This window comes from Juglans regia, unplaced genomic scaffold (assembly GCF_001411555.2).
Source record: "Juglans regia cultivar Chandler unplaced genomic scaffold, Walnut 2.0 Scaffold_731, whole genome shotgun sequence".
NCBI classification, from domain to species: domain Eukaryota; kingdom Viridiplantae; phylum Streptophyta; class Magnoliopsida; order Fagales; family Juglandaceae; genus Juglans; species Juglans regia.
Genome location: NW_023362206.1, coordinates 1 through 25,345, shown reverse-complemented (window position 1 = coordinate 25,345; position 25,345 = coordinate 1). Strand labels below are relative to the sequence as shown.

At 40.8% G+C, this 25,345-nt stretch overlaps 1 protein-coding gene across 1 annotated transcript; it reads right to left on the bottom strand.

Annotated features, from left to right (window-relative positions):
• Positions 1-13,953: 13,953 nt before the first annotated feature.
• Positions 13,954-15,621, bottom strand: LOC108993672. Its single transcript, XM_018968656.1, has one exon. It carries the CDS (start codon positions 15,619-15,621, stop codon positions 13,954-13,956), a length of 1,668 nt encoding a protein of 555 aa, XP_018824201.1.
• Positions 15,622-25,345: the final 9,724 nt, after the last annotated feature.

Genomic DNA, 25,345 nt, shown 5'->3' with positions numbered 1-25,345 from the left:
TATTTTATGGAATATTGATTTTGATCAAGGCAGCGGGAGTTAATTGAGGAATATGAGTGATAACTCATGGTTTTGGGAAAGAGTATTTTCTACAAAATTATTACAAGAGTTTTTGGTTAGTAGATATGGAGCCACCTTGTACTCGATGATGTTAGTTTTATAAGGACATAAATTTTATGCATGTGGCGAATTATTGGAGTGCGTAGCAGGAGTGCGATATTTTTGGTTGTAGTTAGGAGTTTGGATTTTGTGTTGATTTTGAGGAATTAGTGGTGACATGAAATTTTGAGACGATACTTGTAGTTGGAGATTAATTACTCAGTTGGACCAAGTATGTTATTGACTGTTAACTTTGGAAGTGTCCATTAGGTTACTAAAGGTAGAATACAATGAAGGTTTAGAAGTTATAGCATAGGAGTCGATCGAGGTTAGCACAAATTATTGTATGGAGCTATTAATCATGGGAATTTACTGGATGTTGTATTAAGGTTCTTGTGAAAAAAGAAATTTTGGATAGCATAGTCACCCTAGGAATATTAGGCGTGATGTGCCACTGGGAGGCTAATGAGAGTATGATGGATATCGTCATGTTTATTGAGAAATGTGTCACATGCTGTCAAGTTAAGATTGAGCATCAAAGACCCCCTGGTAAACTTCAACCTCTCCCTATTCCTAAGTGGAAGAGGGATGATATTTCTATGGATTTTGTTGTGGGTTTGCCGAGGACTCCTAGTGGAAAGAACTCAGTTTGGGTGATTGTTGATCGGTTGACCAAAAGTGCCCATTTCTTGCCTATCAATAATATAGACTCTTTGGGTAAGCTGACTCGGTTGTATGTCAAGAGGTAGTGCGTTGCATGGAGTACCCAAGAGTATTGTGTCGGATTGGGACCCACGGTTCACGTCTCGTTTTTGGAAGAGTTTGCAGGCAGCTTTAGGCATTAAGTTGAAGTTTAGTACTGCATATCACCCTCAAACTGACGGTCAATCAAAGCGCACTATTCAGACTCTTGAGGGCATCTTGTGGGCTTGTGTCATGGAATTTCAGGGGAGTTGGGAGAATCATCTATCATTAATAGAATTTGCTTATAATAACAGTTTTCATGCCTCCATTCAGATGGCCCCATATGAAGGTTTGTATGGAAGGAAGTGTAGATCACCTTTGTGTTGGGATGAAGTTAGCGAGAGTAAATTGACTGGGCCTGAGATAATTCAAGAAATGAGAGATCAAGTTCGGTTTATAAGGACTAAAATGGCGGAAGCACAGAGTCGTTAGAAGAGTTATGTAGATACGAGGAGAAGAAACTTATCCTTTGAGGTAGGTGATTGGGTTTATCTCAAGTCTCTCCTATGAAAGGCGTTAAGCGCTTTGGTAAGAAGGGAAAAACTTAGTCTAAGGTATATTGGACCTTTTCAGATTGTAGAGAAAGTTCGGCTTGTTGCTTATAGAGTTGCATTGCCGGACTATTTTGGAGAAGTTCACGATGTGTTCCATGAATCGTCATGGAAGAAGAGTTTTGGACAACAAGAACTGCGTTTTGTCGACCCAGAACGCATTCAACTTCAGCCTGACCTTACTTATGAAGTTGCCCTGACGCAGATTGTGGATTGGAAAGAGCAAAGGTTAAGGTCCAAGACAATACCTTTGGTGAAAGTGTCATGGGGTGATCCGTTGGCTCAAGATTTCTCTTGGGAGAGAAAAGCCGACATGAGGGAGCAATATCCGTATTTGTTTGATTGACCCTGGCGGTATGTTTCTTAAGTTTGCTCTTAGTCGAATCTTATTCCTGTCCAAGTTTTAATGTTTGACCTTGCCAATTTCGAGGACGAAATTTTATTTAAGTGGGAGAGGATGTAACACCCCGTATTTTAGTGTATTTTTATTGAATGATTATTTTTAATAATTCAAAAATTTATTCTCTTGTTTTAAAATTATCGGATATTTTTAGATGGTTTATTTTATGATCTTTAAATTGTGGAAATTAAATTTGATATGTTTTCTTAATATTTAATTTTTGTTATGCATTTAAACTGTTCTTCTTTTTAAATTAGTTTATTGTTGGGTTTAATTATTTTATTTTCATTTAACCGCTATGTTTAGATTGTTTTATTTAACTTGCTGTTTTGAAATCATTTTCGTAGTGGCATCTCCCGCAACGCAAGCTGCATTCTTTGCCACCACCCGAGAAGCAAAAGATTCAAGAGTCTAGGTGGAAAATACATGCATAGATAGATAGTGGTCTAATGACAAGGGCCGACGACGGAAGCTCGGGCGGAGCCGTATGATGCAGAAGTCTCACATACGGTTCCCTGAGAAGGGAGTGGCAGAAGCCCTTTGGTATGAGCGATCTAATTCAAAAAATCAGACTAAACTGGCCTTGTTGGAGTAGCTCGCCTGTTAGGATCAAAGTCTCATTCTCGAACGTAGGTTCTCTGGTCTCTGTCTCCACTGACCATGGCAAGGCCTGTTCTATCCTCTTTCAGAGTTTACCGTAACGTTGTCTCATTAAGATCAATTTCCCTATACGGGGCGTGAAAGCACTATCAATTTCCCAAGATGTGAGGATTGGACCTCATTTCTTTTCCCCACTTTTCTTTTTCTCTTTTTCTTACCTTTCTTCCCCTACTTTTTCTTCCCGCGGGCGACGTCCTTCTCTCCCCTTCCCTGTGCGTCTGCTTCGCCTCTCCCAGCCCACCGCCGCAGCGCCACAGTGGCCCTCACCGCCTAGACCAATCTCTTCCCCTCCGGCCGGCGATCACACCCTTCCAACCTCAGCCTCCCTCGCATCGCCGTTAGCCTCCACGAACCGCCCAAAGCTACGGCCTTCTCTTCGTTCTAGCGCCGCCGTCGCGCCACCTCCGGCCACCATTTCTTCACCACTTCATCCTCGACCTCCCAGCTACCCAATGCACCCATCCTTTGCTCTGATTTACTACCGGTGAAGCCTATCTATCTCCATCTTCGATTTCGACATTTTTGGCCAAAAACCACCCTCTACGCCGCCACCCACTGCAAACCACCACCACCACTAGCTTCACCGACATCTCTAAGTCCTACCCTATCAATTTTGGGTCTTGATTTGTCTCTGTTCAAAAGTTGGTTTTTGAGACCCACGGCCACAGTGTATTTTACATTGTTACGTTGTTGAGCCACCACTTCTTGCACCTCCGGGATCCTTCGAAAATTATATTATAGCGTTGTAAGTATTTTTTCAAAGAACTATCATGATTTAAATATATTTTTGCACTAACTCATATTATTGTGATCTGGTTGGACATGCCAGTCTGAGTCCGTGGAGTTCGGGGGTCGGATGGATTGTGGACGAAGTTGTGTGTTTGGTTGGTATTATGAAATGTTGGTTGTCGGTATGGTGTTGTTCATGTACATGGCATAATGCACGCATGATCATGTTTGTAAAGGAAACTGGGTTTTCATGTACATGCATTCATGTTCGTGTGTTTATTGAAAACTGGGTTTTCATGTGTTAAAGGATTTTGGGTGCATGTGTATGACGACCCCAAGCCGAGATGGGGCATTATCTCAGTGGAGCTCCTCTGATCACTCGGGAGCGGAATATGCTGAGTGACGTCCCCTGGGTTGTCGCTGGGCAACAACGGGATTGGACGAGATGGTCTCATGCCGACTCCGTGGCCCCTCTGCTAGTGGGGGCTAGAGGATGCTTGGCCACGAACGCTCTGGGCTCGGAACTAGGCATCGCTCGTTGGGTAGTGGGTGCTTGGCCCAAACGCGCTGGGCGCGAAACTGAGCATCGCTACGAAGCTAGGACGTGCAGATGATTCCTAGGGGAGATCATGGTGCATATGGTTAATGGATTAATGGTCTATTTTCTGGGAAAATAACGTGTGTTGAATAAAAGGATTTTATGTGATTCATTTTTTGGGAAAATGATGTTTTATTGATTTGGGTCATTTTCTGAGAAAATGACGGACTATTATTTTTGGGCCAAAATGAGATTTTGGCGTGTGTTGAAAAATATCTATTTTCGGAAAAAATGATATTTTTGGATCTGACACATATTTCATCATATGCATGCATGTTAGTTGCACCAATATGTTTTTAACCCATGGTTGTTTGGTTTATACTTATCTGCGGTACCATTCTATGGTAACGCAGATTTTGATGCAGAGGAGGATGAAGGTGAGCCTGAGGATTCGGCTCCGCCCAAGGAGTGATTGAGATCACTCGTATTCTGGTTTGAGACATGTATATATTTTATTTAGGATGACTATAACTTTTTGTAAAGATGCTTTGTTTTGAATATTTGTATTTAAAATTCTGGTACTTAGTTGACTTATTTATATCTATCCGCTGTGTTGTTTATTGTACATTGTTGTATGTACACACACACTTGGCACTTTTGTTGGGATGCGTGACCGTGTTGTCATCATCCCGATGTCACGATTCTCGTATTTTTTTTGTGGCACCCCCGAATCCCATGTACAGGAACACGGGAATTGAGACACCCGGATGACGACAACATGGTCACGCATCCCAACGATAGTGCCAAGTGTGTGTACAGGCAACGGTGTACAATAACAACGCAGCGGATTAAGTCAACTAAGTACCATAATTTTAAATACAAATATTCAAAACAAATTATCCTTAAAAAGTTATACAGTCATCCCAAAATATATTACAAGACAAATACATAAATAATTGATAAAGCGAATCTCGATAAACAGGAGTAATCCCAGATCACTCCACCAACGGAGCCAAGTTTAAGGCTCGTCATCCACATCTGCATTAAAATCTGCGATACCATAAAGTGGTACCACAGGTAAGTATAAACCAAACAACTCTCGGGATAAAAACATATTAATGCAACTAACATGCATTCATATGACAAAATACACTTAGCCATAAAATACCATTTTTCTCAAAACATGATTATTTTCAACACACGCCAAAATCCCATTTTGGCCCGAAAACATAGTCTGTCATTTTCCCAGAAAATGATTCACACAAAACAAACAATTTATCGGACACTGTAGGCAGGAATTGCAGGCGGGACTGTACCACCGTCCCTACCGCGTGCACCGTAGGCGGGAATCACAGGCGGGACACAACCACCATCCCTGCTTACCACCATCCCTACCGCGTGCACCGTAGGCGGGAATCACAGGCGGGACTCTACCACCATCCTTGCTTACCACCATCCCTACAGTTCCTTTCCACACAATGAATACTTATCAAAGCACTGTAGGTGGGAATCACAGGCAGGATTATACCACCATCCCTACTGCGTGCACCGTAAGTGGGAATCATAGGCGGGACACAACCACCATCCTTGCTTACCACCATCCCTACCGCGTGCACCGTAGGCGGGAATCGCAGGCGGGGCTCTACCACCATCCCTGCTTACCACCTTCCCTACAGTCTCTTTTCCTTTTTCTCAAACTAGTCAATCCAGTTGTTTCAAACACACTCAGAATCATTTCACATGAAAATCCAATTTTTAAATAAACACCTGAAAACTCAGTTTTCAATAAACACATGATGAACATGAATGTATGTACACGAAAACCTAGTTTCATTTACAAACATGATCATGCATGCAATATGCCAAGTACATGAACAACACCATACCAACAACCAACAATGCAAACCAAACACACAACAACCCCATCCACAATCCATTCTACCCTCGAACTCCCCGGACTCAATCCGGCATGTCCAACCAGATCACAATAATATGAGTTAGTGCAAAAATATATTCAAATCACGATAGTTCTTTGGAAAAATACTTACAGTGCTATATAATAATTTCCGAAGGATCACAGACGTGCAAAAGGTGGCGACACAACAACGTAACAGTGTAAAATACATTGTGGCCGTGGGTCTCAAAAATTCACTTTTGAATGGAGACAAAGTAAGACCCGAAATTGATAGGGTAGGGCTTAGGGATGTCGATGAAGCTAGTAGTGGTGGTGGTTGGCCGTGGGTGGCGGCGCAAAGGGTGGTTGAAGACCAAAAATACCCAAATCGGAAATGGGGTTGGATGTGCTTCACCGGTGACAGATAGGAGATGGGGTTGGGTCCATTGGGTTGCTAGGAGGTCGAGGATGAAGTGGTGAAGAAATGGTGGCCGGTGGTGGCGCGACGGCGGCTCTGGAGTGAAGAGAGCGTCGCTGTTTGGGGTGGTGCGTGGGGGCTATCGGCGGCGAGTTAGGGGCTGAGATTGGTGGGGTGGTGTCACCGGCCGATGGGGAAGCTGATGGGAGGGGCGGTATCGCGCACGGCGGCGCACAGCGGCGACTGGGTGGAGAAGGAGAAGCGCACAGGGAGAGAGAGGGAGGAGGTGCCGCGCGGGAGAGAACTGGAAGGAGAAGGAAAAAAAAAAGAAGAAAAAGAGAAAAATATAGGAAATAGAAAATGGAGGGAAAGAAATGACGTCCAATCCTCACATCTTGGGTCACGAATGTAACACCCCGTATTTTAGTGTATTTTTATTGAAGGATTATTTTTATTAATTCAAAATTTTATTCTCTTATTTTAAAATTATTGGATTTTTAGTGGATTTATTTTTATGATTTTTTAAAATTTACGAAAATTAAATTTGATATGTTTTCTTAATATTTATTATTGTGATGCATTTAAATTGTTCTTTATTTTAAATTAATTGATTGTTGGATTTAATTAATTTATCTTCATTTTATCATTACGTTTAAATTATTTTATTTAACTTACTGTTTTGAAATTATTTTCGTTGGATCATTTTTGTGACCCAAGATGTGAGGATTGGACCTCATTTCTTTTCCCTCACTTTTCTCTTTCCCCTTTTTCATTTCTTTTTCTTTTTCTCCATTTTCTTTCACTTCCTTCTCTCTCCCCACGTGCGAAGCCCCTGCACTCCCTCCCTGTCTGTTTTCTCCTCCACTCACAGCGCCGCCGTGCGCTGCTCGTGTCCGTCACCTCCCCAACCATTCGCTTCCCCATCGGCCGGCGACCCCACCTCCCAAATTCCAGCCCCCCTATTCCGTCGTTCTCCTCCACGCACAACGCAAGCCGCGGCATTCCTTTCGCTGTTGCGCCACCGCCGTAGCCCTCACCGCCCAACCTAACCTCTTCCCTTCCGGCCGGTGATCACACCCTTCCAACCTCAACCTCCCTCGCACCGCCGGTAGCCTTCACGAACCGCCCAAAGCCGCGGCCTTCTCTTCGTTCTAGCGCCGCCGTCGCACCACCTCCGGCCACCATATCTTCACCACTTCATCCTCGACCTCCTAGGAACCCAATGCACCCATTCCCAACTCCGATCTACCACCGATGAAGCCTATCTATCTCCATCTCCGATTTGGACATTTTTGGCCTGCAACCACCCTTTGCGCCGCCACGCACGGCAAACCACCACCACCATTGGCTTCACCGACATCTCTAAGTCCTACCCTATCAATTTCGGGTCTTGGTTTGTCCCAGTTCAAAAGTGGGTTTTTGAGACCCACGGCCACAGTGTATTTTACACTGTTACGTTGCTGAGTCGCCACTTCTTGCAGTTTCGTGATCTTTCAAAAATTATTATATAGCACTGTAAGTATTTTTCCAAAGAACTATCGTGATTTAAATATATTTTTGCTCTAACACATATTATTGTGATCTGGTTGGACATGTCGGACTGAGTCCGAGGAGTTTGGGGGTCGGATGGATTATGGACAGAGTTATTGTGTGATTGGTTTGCATTGTTGGTTGTTGTGGTGTTGTTTCATGTATATGGCATATTTGCACGCATGTTCATGTTTGTAAAGGAAACTGGGTTTTCACATGATTGCACACATGTTCATGTGTTTATTTGAAAATTAAATTTTCAAGTGAAATGATTTTGAATGTGTTTGAAACGACTGGATTGACTGGTTTGAGAAAAAGGAAAAGAGACTGTAGGGATGGTGGTAAGCAGGGATGGTGGTAGAGTCACGTCTGTGATTCCCGCCTACGGTGCACGCATTAGGGATGGTGGTTGTGTCCCGCCTGTGATTCCCGCTTACGGTGCATGCAGTAGGGATGGTGGTATAGTCCCGCATAAGTATTCATTGTGTGGAAAGGAACTGTAGGGATGGTGGTAAGCAAGGATGGTTGTAGAGTTCCACCTGTGATTCCCGCCTACGGTGCACGCGGTAGGGATGGTGGTAAGCAGGGATGGTGGTAGAGTCCCGCCTGCGATTCCCGCCTACAGTGTCCAATAAATGGTTTGTTTTGTGTGAATCATTTTCTGAGAAAATGACGGACTATGTTTTTGGGCCAAAATGGAATTTTGGCGTGTGTTGGAAATAATCATTTTTTGGGAAAGATAGTGTTTTATGGCTAAGTGGATTTTGTCGTATGAATGCATGTTGGTTGCATTAATGTCTTTATCCCGAGAGTTGTTTGCTTTATACTTACCTGTGGTACCATTTTATGGTATCGTAGATTTTGATGCAGATGAGGATGACGAGCCTTAGCTTGGCTCCGTTGGTGGAGTGATTTGGGATTGCTCTTGTTTATCGAGTTTCATTTTTATCAATTTATGTATCAACTTTGTAATATATTTGGGATGACTATATAAAATTTTTAAAGGTAATTTGTTTTGAATATTTGTATTTAAACTTCTGGTACTTAGATGACTTATTTATATTATCCGCTGCAATTTTTATTATGCACTTTTGCATGTTGCACACACTTGAGCACATTTCATTGGGATGCGTGACCCGTGTTGTCATCATCCTGACGTCACGATTTTCTTGTTTTTGTACGTAGGTGTCGGGGCGTCACAAGTGGTATCAGAGCAGTTCGACTCTTGGTAAAACCACATGTCCCTTAGGTGAAGTACCAGAAAATTTTAAATAGTGATTTAAAATTTTTTTGTTGGAAGTATGTTATTTTAATTGGGTTATTTATTTTATTGTACATTACTTTGTTTGTTTATTTATTTTATTTTATGTTTATTTATTTTATTTAGTTATTTTTATTTTATGGTAGGATATTTTATTTGTTTTAATTATTTTACTGTGTACTACTTCATTTGTTTTATTTATTTTGTCTTATATTATTTTATTTTGTTGGTTTTATTCTATTTTATTTTATGTTATATTGTTGTATTTCAAATTTATTTTGCTATAATTATATTTTAGTTTGTTTTGTATTGGAAGTGGGGTTAAGGGTTACGCTATGGCAAGAAGATGGTACGACCAAGAAGGCCAACCAATGAGCCCGAGGATGAATTACCGGGGGGTGATGGGAATTACACCATGGCAAGGGCGTTGAATAGAATGACAGAGTTCCTTCAGCAGAATTTTTGTCCACAGCAAGGAGAGCAGAATAGGGTGGTGCAAGTCGGGTGCACCTATGAGCGTTTCTTGGCACATCGGACTCCTGCCTTCACGAGCGAAGAGGATCCACTTCGAGCTGGGAGGTGGATTGAAGACCTCGAAAGGACGTTCGAAGTCTGTGGTTGTACAAAGGCCCATAAGGTGTTGTATGGGAGTTACCTGTTGCAAGGTGAAGCAGCTAATTGGTGGAAGAATAAGCGGGAACTCCTAGAGATGGAGTTGGGATCTTTGGCCGCTGTGTCTTGGCAGCGCTTCAAGAAAGAGTTTGACGATTGCTTCTTCCCTGTTTTGTGAGATGGCAAAAGGCTCAGGAATTCAATAACTTGGTCCAAGGGGATATGACTGTCGAGCAATATGCCAGAAAATTTATAGAGCTTGGGCGTTTTGTGTCTCATTTAATAGCCACCGAAGAGTTGCGGGCCGAACGTTTTCAGGAAGGGTTGCGCTCTCAGATCCGCAGACAAGTCGCATGCCTGCAAATCCAAAACTTTCAGAGGTTGGTTGAGGTGGCCTGTATTGCTGAGCGGGAGCGAGGTGCTGTGGTAGGCTCCTCTCCGGGTAAGAAGCGACTAAACGTTGATGGTGAAGGGAGCTGCTCCGGGTCGCCGCAAAAGTTCTTGCAGAGGATCGGGTCTCGATCGCAGGCAGCCTCCGGTGTACTTATTGGGGGTCGAGCTCCAGTTTGTGGCAGATGTAATAGAGCTCATGAGGGCGAGTGCCGTCAGGGTAGGAACCAGTGCTTTGAGTGCGGTCAGACTGGACACTTTGCTCTTGAGTGTCCTAATCGAACCCAAGCGAATCAGGGTTGTCATCGAGGTGGTAGAACTGGTCAGAGGCAATTAGGTCAGGCTCGGATGTACGCGTTGACTCCTGGTAGTGCTGACAACGAGGTTCCAGAGACTCAGGACACTGGAGTTATAGCAGGTAAGGGTCTAACTTGATCTTTCGTAATGAATGCCTTGTGTGGTTTATTCTTGGGTTTTGGGAAAAGTTATGCAAGCCGTACCCATACCCGTTGGGTCTTGGAGGTCATGTGATTTTTCTTAAGCGTGTTCTGGTTGTGTCTTGTATCATGCTTTAGCATGATGTTTGGCTCTACAAATTTTGCAGACGAAATTTTATTTTAAGGCGGAAGGATGTAACACCTCGTATTTTAGTGTATTTTTATTGAAGGATTATTTTTATTAATTCAAAAATTTATTCTCTTATTTTAAAATTGTTGGATTTTTAGTGGGTTTATTTTTATGATTTTTTAAAATTTGCAAAAATTAAATTTGATATGTTTTCTTAATATTTATTATTGTGATGCATTTAAATTGTTCTTTATTTTAAATTAATTGATTGTTGGATTTAATTATTTTATCTTCATTTTATCATTACGTTTAAATTATTTTATTTAACTTACTGTTTTGAAATTATTTTCGTTGGATCATTTTTGTGACTAAGATGTGATGATTGGACCTCATTTATTTTCCCTCACTTTTATTTTTCCCATTTTTCTTTTCTTTTTCTTTTTCTCCATTTTCTTTCTCTTCCTTCTCTCTCCCCGAGTGCAAAGCCCCTGCACTCCCTCCCCGTCCGTTTTCTCCTCCACCCACAGCGCCGCCGTGCGCCGCTCATGTCCGTCACCTGCCCTACCATTCGCTTCCCCATCGGCCGGCGACCTCACCTCCAAAATTCCATCCCCCCTCGTTTCGTCGTTCTCCTCCACGCACGATGCAAGCCGTGGCATTCCTTGCGCCGTTCCGCCGCCGCCGTAGCCCTCACCGCCCAGCCTAACCTCTTCCCTTTCGGCCGGCGATCACTCCCTTCCAACCTCAACCTCCCTTGCGCCGCCAGTAGCCTCCACGAACAGCCCAAAGCCGCGGCCTTCCCTTCGTTCTAGAGCTGCCGTCACACCACCTTCGGCCACTATATCTTCACCACTTCATCCTCGACCTCCTAGCAATCTAATGCACCCATTCCCAGCTCCGATCTACCACCGGTGAAGCCTATCTATCTCCATCTCCGATTTGGGCATTTTTGGACTAAAGCCACCCTTTGCGCCGCCACCATTTCGGGTCTTGGTTTGTCTCCGTTCAAAAGTGGGTTTTTGAGACCCACGACCACATTGTATTTTACACTGTTACGTTGTTGAGCCGCCACTTCTTACAGCTTCGTGATCCTTCGAAAATTATTATATAGCACTGTAAGTATTTTTCCAAAGGACTATCGTGATTTAAATATATTTTTGCACTAACACATATTATTGTGATTTGGTTGGACATGCCGGACTGAGTCTGCGGAGTTCGAGGGTCGGATGGATTATGGACGGAGTTATTGTGTGATTGGTTTGCATTGTTGGTTGTTGTGGTGTTGTTTCATGTATATGGCATATTTGCACGCATGTTCATGTTTGTAAAGGAAACTGGGTTTTCACATGATTGCACACATGTTCATGTGTTTATTTGAAAATTGGATTTTTATGTGAAATGATTTTGAGTGTGTTTGAAACGATTGGATTGACTGGTTTGAGAAAAAGGAAAAGAGACTGTAGGGATGGTGGTAAGCTGGGATAGTGGTAGAGTCCCGCCTATCATTCCTGCCTACGGTGCACGCGTTAGGGATATTGGTAAGCAGGGATGGTGGTTGTGTCCCGCCTGTGATTCCCGCCTACGGTGCACGCGGTAGGGATGGTGGTAAGCAGGGATGGTGGTATAGTCCCGCCTGTCATTCCCTCCTACAGTGCTCTGATAACTATTCATTGTGTGGAAAGGAACTGTTGGGATGGTGGTAAGCAGGAATGGTGGTAGAGTCCCGCCTGTGATTCCCGCCTACGGTGCACGCGGTAGGGATGGTGGTAAGCAGGGATGATGGTTGTGTCCCGCCAGTGATTCCCGCCTACGGTGCACGCGATAGGGATGGTGGTAAGCAAGGACGGTGGTAGAGTCCCGCCTACAGTGTCCAATAAATGGTTTGTTTTGTGTGAATCATTTTCTGGGAAAATAACGGACTATGTTTTTGGGCCAAAATGGGATTTTGGCATGTATTGGAAATAATCATTTTTGGGGAAAGATGGTGTTTTATGACTATGTGGATTTTGTCGAATGAATGCATGTTGGTTGCATTAATATGTCTTTATCCCAAGAGTTGTTTGGTTTATACTTACCTGTGGTACCATTTTATGGTATAGTAGATTTTGATGCAGATGAGGATGACGAGCCTTAGCTTGGCTCCGTTGGTGGAGTGATCTGGGATTGCTCCTGTTTATTGAGTTTCGTTTTTATCAATTTATGTATCGCCTTTGTAATATATTTGGGATGACTATATAAACTTTTTAAAGGTAATTTGTATTTAAACTTCTGGTACTTAGATGACTTATTTATATTATCCGCTGTGATTTTTATTATGCACTTTTGCATGTTGCACACACTTGAGCACATTTTGTTGGGATGCGTGACCCGTGTTGTCATCATTCTGACGTCACGATTCCCTTGTTTTTGTACATGGGAGTCGGGGCGTCACAACGAAAATGATCCAACAAAAACGATTTTAAAACAGCAAGTTAAATAAAATAATTTAAACGTAGTGATAAAATGAAAATAAAATAATTAAATCCAACAGTAAATTAATTTAGAATAAAGGGAAATTTAAATGCATAACAATAATTAATAATAAGAAAGCACTTCAAAATAATTTTCACAAAATTAAAAATCATAAAAATAAACCAACTAAAAATCCAACAATTTTAAAACAAGAGAATAAATATTTGAATTAATAATAATAAATCCTTCAATAAAAATACACTAAAATACGGGGTACTACATTTTTTGTATGTGGGAGTCGGGGCATCACAAGAACAAAACGTCAACAATGCCTCCAATAAGTATCCTTCAGAAATGGAGCCTTCTGGTGCAGCTTTATTACGTACATGAAATTTAAGTCAATGTAAATACCTAACATGATAACAAATCTAGTATCATTTTCAAAGAAATTGTACCATAGTTGTGTACAAATCATTAATATTAGATATACTAATTATAACATACCTCCCTACAGGATACATCCATCGATAATGAATTGGCCCACCAAGCTTGCATTCAGCAACTAAATGCACAGTCAAATGCACCATAATAGTGAAGAATCCAGGTGGAAATATTATCTCCAATTGGCACAGTATGTAGGGTATTCTAGACTCCAATCGATTTAAATCTTCTACTCGCAACGTCTTGGAACAAATTCCCTTAAAAAATGCAGACAACTCTATTAATGGTTCTGCAACCTTCTTAGATATGGACTTGGCAATGCAATTGGTAGCAGTTGTTGCATTAGTATATGACCATCATGACTCTTCATACCCTCTATATTACGTTTTCGAGGTTTAACACAACGTGAAACGTTTGAGGCGTAACCATCTGTCATCTTTACATTTTTAATAATCGTTAATAAATCATCTTTCTCCACATTACTCATTGTGAAAGAAGCTAGAGGTAAATATGTCTTGTTAGAAACTTTGGGAATAGGATGAAGTTCTAGTCGCAAACCCATCTTTTTTAAGTCAAGGCGTGCCTGCAAATTATCTTTTGATTTACTATCAATATTCAACAATGTGCCAATTATATTATCAACAACGTTCTTCTCTATGTGCATTACATCAAGATTGTGTCGTAACAAATTTCCTTTCCAAAATTGGTAGGCCAAAGAAAATACTGCACTTCTTCCATATGGATTGCACGTCAAGATCATGTTCACTAGTCCTTTTTCTTTTTTTCATGTCAGCAACATATTCAACATTCTCTAATTGTCTTAGAATGTCATCTCCATTTGGCACAATAGGCGGATGATTAATTTCTTTCGTACCATCAAATGCACTAGCTTGCTTTCTCCACCTATGATCCATCGGTAAGAATCTTCTATGTCCCATATATGAAAACTTTTTTTCATGTTTTAACCACTTAGACCACGTATTATCCATACAACAAATACATGCAAATCGACCTTTCGTACTCCGTCCAGACAAATCACCATATGCAAGAAAGTCATTGATTGTCCACATCAAGGCTGCACGCATCGTAAACATTCTTTTAGAGTAGGCATTGTAGGTCGGTGATCCGACCTCCCATAATTCCTTCAATTCTGTTATTGAAGGCTCGAGGTACACATCTATTTTTATAGAGGTTGAAGATGGGCCTAGGATTATCAATGATAACATGAAAGTCGATCGTTTCATGCACATCCATGGAGGCAAATTATAAGGTATGATCATAATTGGCCAAGTACTGTGAGAAATGCTCATGTTATTAAATCCATCTGCGGCTAATCCAAGTCTGACATTGCGTGGGTCAGATACAAAATCATTGTGTTGTGAGTCAAACGTCTTCCAAGCCATCCCATCGGCCGGATGTCGTAATACACCATCATCTATTCGACCTTCAGCATGCCACTTCATGTGTGAAGCAATTTTCGATGACATGAAAAGTCTTTGCAATCTTGACTTCAAAGGAAACCAACGCAAAACCTTTGCTAGGCTTCTTTTATTCCTTCCATTTGTATCAGCATTTTGCTTCCATTTTGAAGTTTGGCAAAATATACATGTTTCTCTATTTTCATTATTCTTCCAAAACAACATACAACCGTTAGGACATACTGGGATTTTTACACATTCAAGCTCTAAGTCACTCATCAACTTTTTAGCCTCATATGTAGTTTTAGGTAACGATGCTCCCGATGGAAGTAACTCATTTAGAAACTCAAGAAGCTCTGCAAAGATATTGTTACTCCATCCATCTAAACATTTCATATTCCACAAACGTACAATAGCACTAAACCTACTATGTTTTGTACACCCTTCATATAATGGCTCATCGGCATCTTTCAACATGTTATAAAACTTTTGAACACCCTCATTGGAAACTTGAGAATTTCCATCTATCACTTCAGCTTCCACACCCATTTCAAGCCCACCTCCAACCACTCCAAGTACAAACATAGGTAAAACATCTTGCAACATTGTATGCATCTCACTAGGTCCTTCTTGGCTTTGCTCATCATTGACTGGGGTATTAGTACCAACATTGGGCGTAAAATTTACCTTCTCACCATGAGCATGCCAAATTGTGTAACCCTGACAAATTCCATAGTAAATCAAGTGGTCGTGCACCATATCGACCTTGAAATACTTAGACAAGCAACACTTTTTACATGGGCAACAGATTAGCCCATCAATACCCATGTTGTCACTTGCAAACTTTAAAAACTCATTAACACCATCAACATATTCTTTCGTATTTTGACACATTGTCATCCAACTGGTCTTGTCCATATTGCTATTAAGTCAAATGATAGTATAGTTGGGAAGCTAAGAAATAAAGTTATTTTAGGATTAAGATGGACCTATTAAGAAAAAAGAAAGTGAATTGGGTTTGAAAAAATTATCAACTGTAACTGATCTAGCTAGAAGACCTACAATATATACTATTTGTATTGAAATTATTGCAAATGAATTGCTGCATCTCAGGAAAAGTGTGCGTATCACAACCACAAAGGCCCACATAAATGATAGGATGATCTTAGCATCAAGCCCAATCAAAATAAACAAGACCCATCATTAAATGAAGCACAACCAAAACCACACGTTCGAAAGTAGAATCGGAACGATTATATAGGCGGCTTTTAAATTGGATGTTATAAATGTAATAATCATGCCCTTAAACATATACAAATACTTGTGCCTGCATGGGGATGCCATTCAGTCTAAATCAAAGTTTTTCTTGTGTATAGTTTGAAGGGAAAGTACTGGAAAATACTGATGGGGCCAAACTAACATTTTACTAACAATTTCGGACAACCATTAATAGGGAGCACCTCAGCCAATACACCAAACTTCAATCACTTCTATCTCTAAAACGAGATATTTCCCTTTCTAAGACGCCAAATAGACTGATCTATAATTTTCGAAATCACTTAATATCATACATTTTTGGTTTATATACGCTTTACGGAAACAAGCTGACTTTTTATTTAAAACATGCTAATTAATTAATGTAATTTCGTGTTTAAGCACAGGTTGCGCAAGAGGCTTACCGCGAGGATCACGAGCAGCAGCAGGTGAATTTCGACTGCGGCGCAGTTGGGAGCGGCGGAAGCTCACTGTGGGGGTGAGAGAGCAAGAGAGTGATGAGAGAGAGAGAGAGAGAGAGAGAGAGAGAGAGAGAGAGAGAGAACGTGGTGGGAGAAAGAGAGAGAGAGACGGCGAGGATGTCGTGGCTTACTTAGAGGAACACGGTGGCTTGGGGGTGGCGTGAAGGTGACCGGCGGTGATCTCTGTGCAGGTGGCAACGTCGTGGAGGAGGCTGGCGGCGTGGGGTGGCTGGTTTGTGTCTCACGGTATTGTGGGCACACTCTGTTTTCGGTGAGTGAAATAGAGGAGTGTTGGGCGGTGCTGGGGTGGTGTTGGGCTGTTCTAAGGTGGTGTTGGGCTGTGCTGGGGTGGCGTGGGTCCACGGTTGTAACGCCCTGTCCCCGAGGGTCCGGAGAGTTAACTCATGTCACTTAAAAATCATTTTCCTTTCACGTAGTGCATATTCTAATTTTTCTCTATCGCACAAAATACTCATATTTACATCAATTACTCCAGAATAACTATTCTAAGACGATACAAAATTTAATATAAACATCAATCTCCCAACAAATCACATCATCAGAGTACAACAATCTTACTGAATGAAAATCCTCAATACCCATATAAACCTTCTATGCTTAAACCATCATTCTTAACTCTTCTCACCCATGCTCCATATCCTTGATCCTCAACTGAAACATTCAAATCATCTGAAAAATATTATGGAGATGAGGGGTGAGTTATCAACAACTCAGTAAGCAGAGAACATATACTAGTATGTAAACATGAGCCTTTTCAGAAAGTTCACTATGCAGAAACAAAAACATTTTATTTTTATATGCAGATCTCAGAAAAAATGTGTTATCATAAAATCAGAGCGACTTTTCAACCTTTTCATACTCAAAATCAACAATTCATATTTAAGGATCCATTTCATATTCAAAAGCGCTTTGGCATAACATAACTGAACATCTTCATCTTATCATATCATATTATATACCATGTTTAACCCCCGTGGTAGGGTTGTGCTATCTCCGGTGGCCAAACCAGGCAGTATCATGTGGTGAACATTCCCTTTTTCAATCTCGGAGCCCCGAGTGTGCACACAGGAAGGAACACGTAAAAGGACCACTTTGTTTCCAAAGTGGGTGCACTCATATCATATCATGGTGGTACCAACCATATCACGTGAACAGTATCATCATATCAGAACCATATTCAGAACAGATAAGTATGCCAAAGTTTTATCATATCCATATCATATCAAAACACGTGCGAAACATATTCATATCATTTCTATTTGATCAAAAACAGATCCAAATCATTTCATATCACATGCATAAAAATTTCAATGATATCATATTCGCTCTTTTGCATATTTCAGAAACATGTCAAATATTGCTCATGTCTACACATTTCATGTCAAAAATATTTCTTTTCTCTTTCATACGTATCTCATGAGGGAATGCAAAACATATACTTTCACTTTTTCTTTTTAAAACAACATGCACATTTTTACAAACCAACCTCAGTTCATTTCTTTTTATGCAAATCTAGCATAGGAACCCCGCTTACCTGGACGACTTAACTTTTCCAAAATTTTCCTCAAATATGTCGAGTCGACTATAAATCGTCACCTATAAAGATAATCACGTAATTTCCGTAAGTTTCCAATCAATCATGTATTTCGATATTTAAGCTAAGCTTCTTAAATAACCTATTTTAAATTTCTCAAAACTTAAAACCTTCATAATCCCAAAATATATCATCACTTCCTAAAATCACCAATATCCGCCACAACCCACGTCATACACAAAACACCAATATTTAAACCCAAACCGCCAACAAATCTCATAGTCTAAACCAATCATGCTAACAACTCCATCACCCAATCCAATCAATCCCGCTTACTCCTCGGACTCAGTCCGGCAAAACCAATCAGCAATTAAATACAGTGTAATGTGCTAGTGCAAAAATACATTAAATTCACGGAATTCTTTGGAAAATACTTATAATGCTATATAAAAATTTCTGGAGGATCACGGAGGCGCAAGAAGTGGAAAAACACTGCAGAACAGTGCAAAATACACTGTGGCCGTGGGTCACAGATACCCACTTTTCAACGGGTGCAAACGAAGACCCAAGATTGATAGGGTAGGGCCTAGGGATGTCGGTGAAGCTAGTGTGGTGGTGGTTGGCCGTGGGTGGCGGCGCAAAGGGTGGTTTAAGGCCAAAAATACCCAAAACGGAAATATTGATGGTGGGGCTTCACCGGTGACAGATCGGAAGTGGGGTTGGGTCCATTGGGTTGCTAGGAGGTCGAGGATGATGTGGTGAGAAGATGGTGGCCGGAGGTGGTGCGACGGCGGCGCGCGAGCGAAGAGAAGGCTGCGGCTTCGTGTGGCGCGTGGGGGCTAACGGTGGCACGGTTGGGGCTGAAATCGGAGGGTGGTGGTCGCGGCGGCTGGGGGAGCTGGGGAGCCGGGCAGTGTCGACCACCGCCGGCGCACGGCGGCGGGCTGGGGGAGAGGAAGAACAGACGGAGAGAGAGAGAGAGAGAGAGAGAGAGAGAGAGAGAGTTGGACGTGCGCGGGAGAGCCAGGAAAGGAAGAAGAAAAAGGAAAGAAAAGAAAAGAAGAAAAAGAAAAAGGAAGAAAAAGAAAAATAAAGGGAAAAGAAATAAGGTCCAATTCTCATAACTTGGGTCACAAAAATGATCTAACGGAAACGATTTCAAAACCGCAAGTGAAATAAAATAATTCAAACCCAGTGATTAAAATGAAAATAAATAATTAAACCCAACAACAAGTTAATTTAATTCGAGAAGAAATTTAAACACATAACAATAATTAATTTAAAGAAAGCACTTCAAAAAAAAAAAAAAATTCGTAAACTAAAAATCATAAAAATAGCCTAATTAAAAATCCAATAATTTTAAAACAAGAGAATCAATTCTGAATCAATAAAAATAATTCCTTCATTAAAATACACTAAAATACGGGGTGTTACAACGGTAGTGTGAGGAAGAGGTTGCGGTGCAACTAGGCTAGAGTTTGGACGTGGGCGACAGCTGGACAGTGGGATTCGACCGAAACGTTGCTCATAGTATAGGGTGGCTCGCAATGGGCTTGGGCAGTGCTTGGAGGCTCACTACAACTCAGGCGGCAGTAGGTGGCTCTTAGGTTGAAGGTGATTTACGAGAGGGTATAACCGTGTGTGATACTCGTGCAACGAAAGGAAAAAGAAAAAAGACTTTGGTAAAAACCCTGGAGAAACAAATGGAAGAGAGTCAAGACGTGCATGCATGAACGTGGAGACATACATGGCATGGAGTCCGACCCTTAGTTCTCACGGGTTGGGTTTTTTGAGTCCATTTAGAAGTGTTTGAGCCTACGTATATTGTATAGAATTAATAAATGGATTCGTCTGTTACCACATATTATAATTTATTCGACTTGTCAGAAATTTTCTAAATCTAAGTATTTAATTAATATTAATAGACCTCGACTGAAATTCTAAATTACCCAAATCCCGTCTTGTGAATATTTTGGATGAATTCCAACATAAAAAGATCTCATTTAGTTATTTAAATAACGTCATAACTGAATGATCAAGCAATAAAAATTCATATCCCGTTGTAATAAAATATTTGGCCCGTGACCTATTCAAAATTTACCCAATAAATATCAAATAGATTTCTCATATATAATAACTTTAAAAAAAATTATAGATCAGGGCTTGGTACTTGGCCCAGTGTAAAAATTAAACGTCATTAAATATCTATTTTCACGGCATATCAATAAACGTCGCTAATTTAAATGCCATCAAATCCTCTCTTTTTTATTGACGTTTATGCAAACGCCAACAAATGTATATTAAATTACCGGCGTAAAAGTTAAGCATCGTTAAATATCTATTCACGCGGCATATCAATAAACACCACTACTTTAAATGCCGCTAAATCCTATATACTTTTACCAACGTTTACGCAAATGTCGGTAAATGTATATTTAATTAATGGAGTGAAAATGAAACGTCGATAAAAGACTATTGTCCCGGCATATCTATAACCGTCGGTAATATAAATGCCGCCAAATCAACTCTAAGGGCTCGTTTGTTTTCAGAGATGAGATGAGATGAGTTGAGATTAAAGTTAAAAAGTTGAATAAAATATTGTTAGAATATGTTTTTTAATATTATTGTTGTTTTGAGATTTGAAAAAGTTGAATTGTTTATTTTATTTTGTGTGAGGATTTGGGAAAGTTGTAATGATGAGGTGAGATGAGATGAGATGTTTTTGGAAAACAAACAAGGCCTAAGGTGCCGGCGTTTATGCAAACGCCGACAAATGTATATTTCAGTACTGGCATATAGGCATAGGCGCCGGTATATAGGCAAATGTATATTTAAGTACGCCATTAATATAAATGCCGGCAAATTGCCCTTTTTTCAATTGACAATGGCAGTCATCCAACTCTACAAATCACCTACCCAACTCCATACTGCCATTGTCCATCGTAGCTATTTCTCGTTCATGAATCGTGTGTGAGTTCGTTGTATCAAGCATTTTGATCTTAATTAAAATTTACATATCCCATAGATGGCACCAAATTGTTGAAGCTATTTCTTGCTTGTCGTCAATAGTGGGATTTTCTTACCTAAAGAACAAAGCTTGGGGTCCTGAAGTTAGGGAAGCCTCTGAGGATTAAGTCAGATTGGATAATATGAGTGCAGAAAACTCAGAATGTAGAGAGATTGCTAGATGCATCTATCGATTTGTTTATAGATAATGAGAGGTGCATATGACGTTGTCCCTCCGAGTGCTTGATTTTTGGGATCTAACAGGGTAATGCCTCAAAGTGCTTAATTCCAAGCATTTAATGTGGTAACCTATCTGGACCTGATTTGACTGTTTACAGGGTCGAGTTGGTGCGCATATTCCACTCGTATTTTCTTACGTGTTAGTTGATTGGCCAAAAAAAAAAAAAAAGAACTCTTCAGTTATGATTTCAAATGAATTGTAATTTAGAGGTTAGAATCCCATGGAGACACAGTACGTTTGACCTGCCCATCTCTTAGTTGTTCCCACGAGGGTGAATTCTGCATGGCCGAGTCGTTAATCACCCATGGCTCTTTCCTCGCCTGGTAAGCGGGATTAGGCCCAACAATAGTGTGTTTATTTTTATTCTTTTTTGTTTTCTATTTTTTTAGGGAAGAGGACAGAACAATTGTGTGTTTAGTTATGAGCTAGACTTAATTTTATTTGTAGAGATTTGTAAAAAAAAAAAATTACTATTGAAAAGTTAAGAGTATGTAATAAATATATGCTTGATGTATTTTTAAAGGCTTAAAGCTATTATACTTGTAAATGAAAAGGTGTTTTTAGAGGTAAAAATCACAGCCCTCGTAAACTTCTGTGGCCCTTTCGCAAAATCCATCAAATTGAGCTTTGGTAAAAAAAAAATACATTTAAATTAACTTCTTAAAATGTTCAAATTACTTTCATAAAATTTAGCAAACAAACTAAAATTACACAAAAAGCAATTCTTGCATCTTAAACACATGAATTCCAAACACGCACGAATGACGTCTTTTTCATACATACATATTCCTAATTCCACGTCTTCCTCAATTAGGAGATTTTTTTCCCTCTTGCTTAGCAGGCTTCCTACACTCAGTCGCTCTATGACACTGCTCACCACATCTGAAACATCTAATATTAGAGTTAGAATTCTAACCCTACGATGGCTACTAGACGAGACAAGGTCCTTGAGAGCGAATTGCTCAACTGTTTTGATCGCTTCTGATCACTGGCCTCTTGTTCTGCTGTTTCTCTATGACGAGTGCACTCTACTATGCTTCAGAAGCTGTCCACAACAAGTGAAGGCTGAGGACATCCTGTACAGACTGTTGTAATCCTCCCAAATATCGTGCCACCATCTGCTCTTCCATCTCAGATAGATCAGTCAGGGCTATCAATTGATAGAACTCTTTCTTGTAATCATTAACCGATCTCGTGCCCTACCTCAACAAGTGAAGTCGCAGAAACAGAGTTTGAGTATAGCCGAAAGGAAGGAAGTGACCCTTCATCTTCTCCCAATAAGTAATCTCGGCCTTGCCATGCCTGTTTCATGACCCCCTCAACTTCTCCCACCATGCAAATGCCCTACCTTTGAGTTTGATAAGGACTAGTTTCACTTTGACACGATCTGGGACCTCCTTATAATCAAAGATCCACTCCACTTCATTCAACTAATCAATGAACCCTTCAACCTGTAACGTCCCATAAAACTCGGGTAGATCCACTCTAAAATTGAGGTCCCCATGACGCTCATCCCAACCATGGTGCTCTTGAAATAGAGGACAATGGTGATATGGGTTTTCAAAACTGGAATCGGAATCATGATCTTCCATCTCACGATCGCCAATATCCTACGCCGTTAGACATCGGGTTAACTCTGCAACTTCCCTCTACAAATCCTCAATCATCACATCCTGAACGCTACGATCACGGTGCGAGACTTCCTCGTTCAGAACCTGGCCACGGTGACCACGACCACTAGCCATGGAAACTGATGAGATATCACCCTAGGAATGATGTTAAAAGAATTTTACCAAAAATAACAAAATCTCAATAATCATACCAAAATTAAATATGTAATAAAAGAAGTAATCTGCAAAAAATCTGGCACAAATCGGGTTCAGAATCACTTCCTAGACGATAAATGAAATATTACCAAAACAAAGACTAAAAAGTAACTAAAATAGGCATTCAAAGGGAAAAACAGTGAAATTTGGCCTCTAAAATTATGCATACTAAGCATAGCTGTGTGATCATGATGTGCACACTGAAAAGAGCTTTCTAAATTGGGGTCATATATGCGATTCTGATATTCGTAACCAAAGTTATGGCCAAAATACCGAAACGTGCCCAAAATTGTCATAATCAAGGAAAGATCATGATTTCCTACCATATTTATGTTGATCTACCACCTCAAGGTATTTCAGCGCAGTCAACGTGCAATCTAACAACTCGGCATCATCTGATTCAGATCCTCCTGCATCTCATGGCCCTTCACATGCACCTAGCAACAGAGTCATGCCTCATTAAGGGGTCATATATAGAATGTGTGTAGAGATCCTAATGAGGCCCCCCTACCTGACACATTGCGTGGAAGGTGGCCGCACTCGCCAACTTTCCACTTAGGACCTGAGCCAAAAAAGCCACACCGCATTAAAGGAACCGACAAAGCACTCGGTACGAAAGACAAGTGCCTTTGACACAGGATATGGTGACCATCTCAGCAGGAGGTATAAAAGTTGAATCCCATGTTAGAATAGTTTTTTACATTCTCTAGGATACAAAAATTCCCTCTAAGGATCAATAAACTGACTTATGCATCATAGGTGTTTCATCAACTCGAAGCCCTCATCTTACTTATGTCACAAGTGATCAATCCCGATAACCAGTGTGCAAAACATGTCATCAATAGTGTCTTTCGTATGCTGGCTACAACGCACTCTTAAACAACCCATGGATAGGAAGCATCATCAAAAAATATAGAAGGGAGATTCACAGAGATGGAGGAGTGCATGAAGAGAATGGCGATGGAGAACCTCTGGCAAGAAAATGAAGCCCTAAAGAGGAGGAACAACGAGCCTCAAGAAGATGCTGGGCCAAGTCCAAACCAGCATGTCGAATCCCAGAGCGTCGGTGGAGTAGGCGGCGATGAGGAAGAAAGGATAAAAATGCACCATGAACTACATAGCCTTATGGATAAGCATGAGGGGATGGTGAAAAAGACGGAAGCTTCATCTTCGATTGATCAGTTGCTCACTAGCACAAATTTGCCATATAGCACATAGGTAATTGCATAACCACTACCTCCAAAGTTTAGAGTTCCCCAAATAGAGATGTACGATGGGTCCAAGAACCCTCTCGAGCATCTAAAGACCTTCAAGGCAAATATGACTCTACATGGGTTCCCTAAAGAAATAGCTTGCAAAGCCTTTCCACTGACCTTGAAAGGCGCTACGAAAGGGTGGTTAAGAGCACTACCACTTGACTCGATTGATGGTTTTGGAGAATTGGCCTGGTTGATTCTAACGTAGTTTATGACAAGCTGGAGAAAAAGGTGCCCTACTACTTACCTCCTGATTATCAAACAACATGAGGATAAGAGCCTAAAGGCATACCTGGTTAGATTCAACAAAGAGCACATGACGACTGACAATCAGGATGAGAAAATCATGTTGGCAGTGCTATTGGGAGGCATATGGCTTTGAAACCTGTTCATGACTAAGCTGGCAAGAAAGACTCCCACGACGTTGTGGGAGTTCATGGATAAGGTAAATGGTCTCATTAATGTCGAGGACACTCTTTGGGCCCTGATGGCCCCATGAAAAATTGAATTAGAACAAGTTGACAAGAGGTCCAACACATCATGTCTGAAAAAAGCCTTGGAGAAAACTAAAAACTGGTAGCATGACAAGAGGTGAAAGGAGAAAACTTCCTCAAAAGGACAAGGCGCCAGACACGCATGCTCTAGTCTAAATGTGCAAGAAGAAAGTAAACCAAACACTCGAGAAGTCGAACATTGTGACCATGGTAACCATCATTTCTGCACCTATGACTAGATAGAAAGCCACAAGATTGAGGATTGCTACACCCTCAAGAAGAGGATGGACGAGTTGGAAAGCCTTGATGCCTAATATCCGATGGACCAATATGAACAAGTTCCTCCTCCCTTGTTCCATTAAAAATGGGCTTTAAAATCAAGATTTCTTCAATGGAGATGTCCATACCTGAAATGAACAATAGAAGACTCTTCTTTTTCAGCACGTCAATACTCAACTATTTTTGCCAAATATATAGTTAAAAAAAACATTTAATCTTCATGTACGTCAATATTTTTGAAGTGTTGCT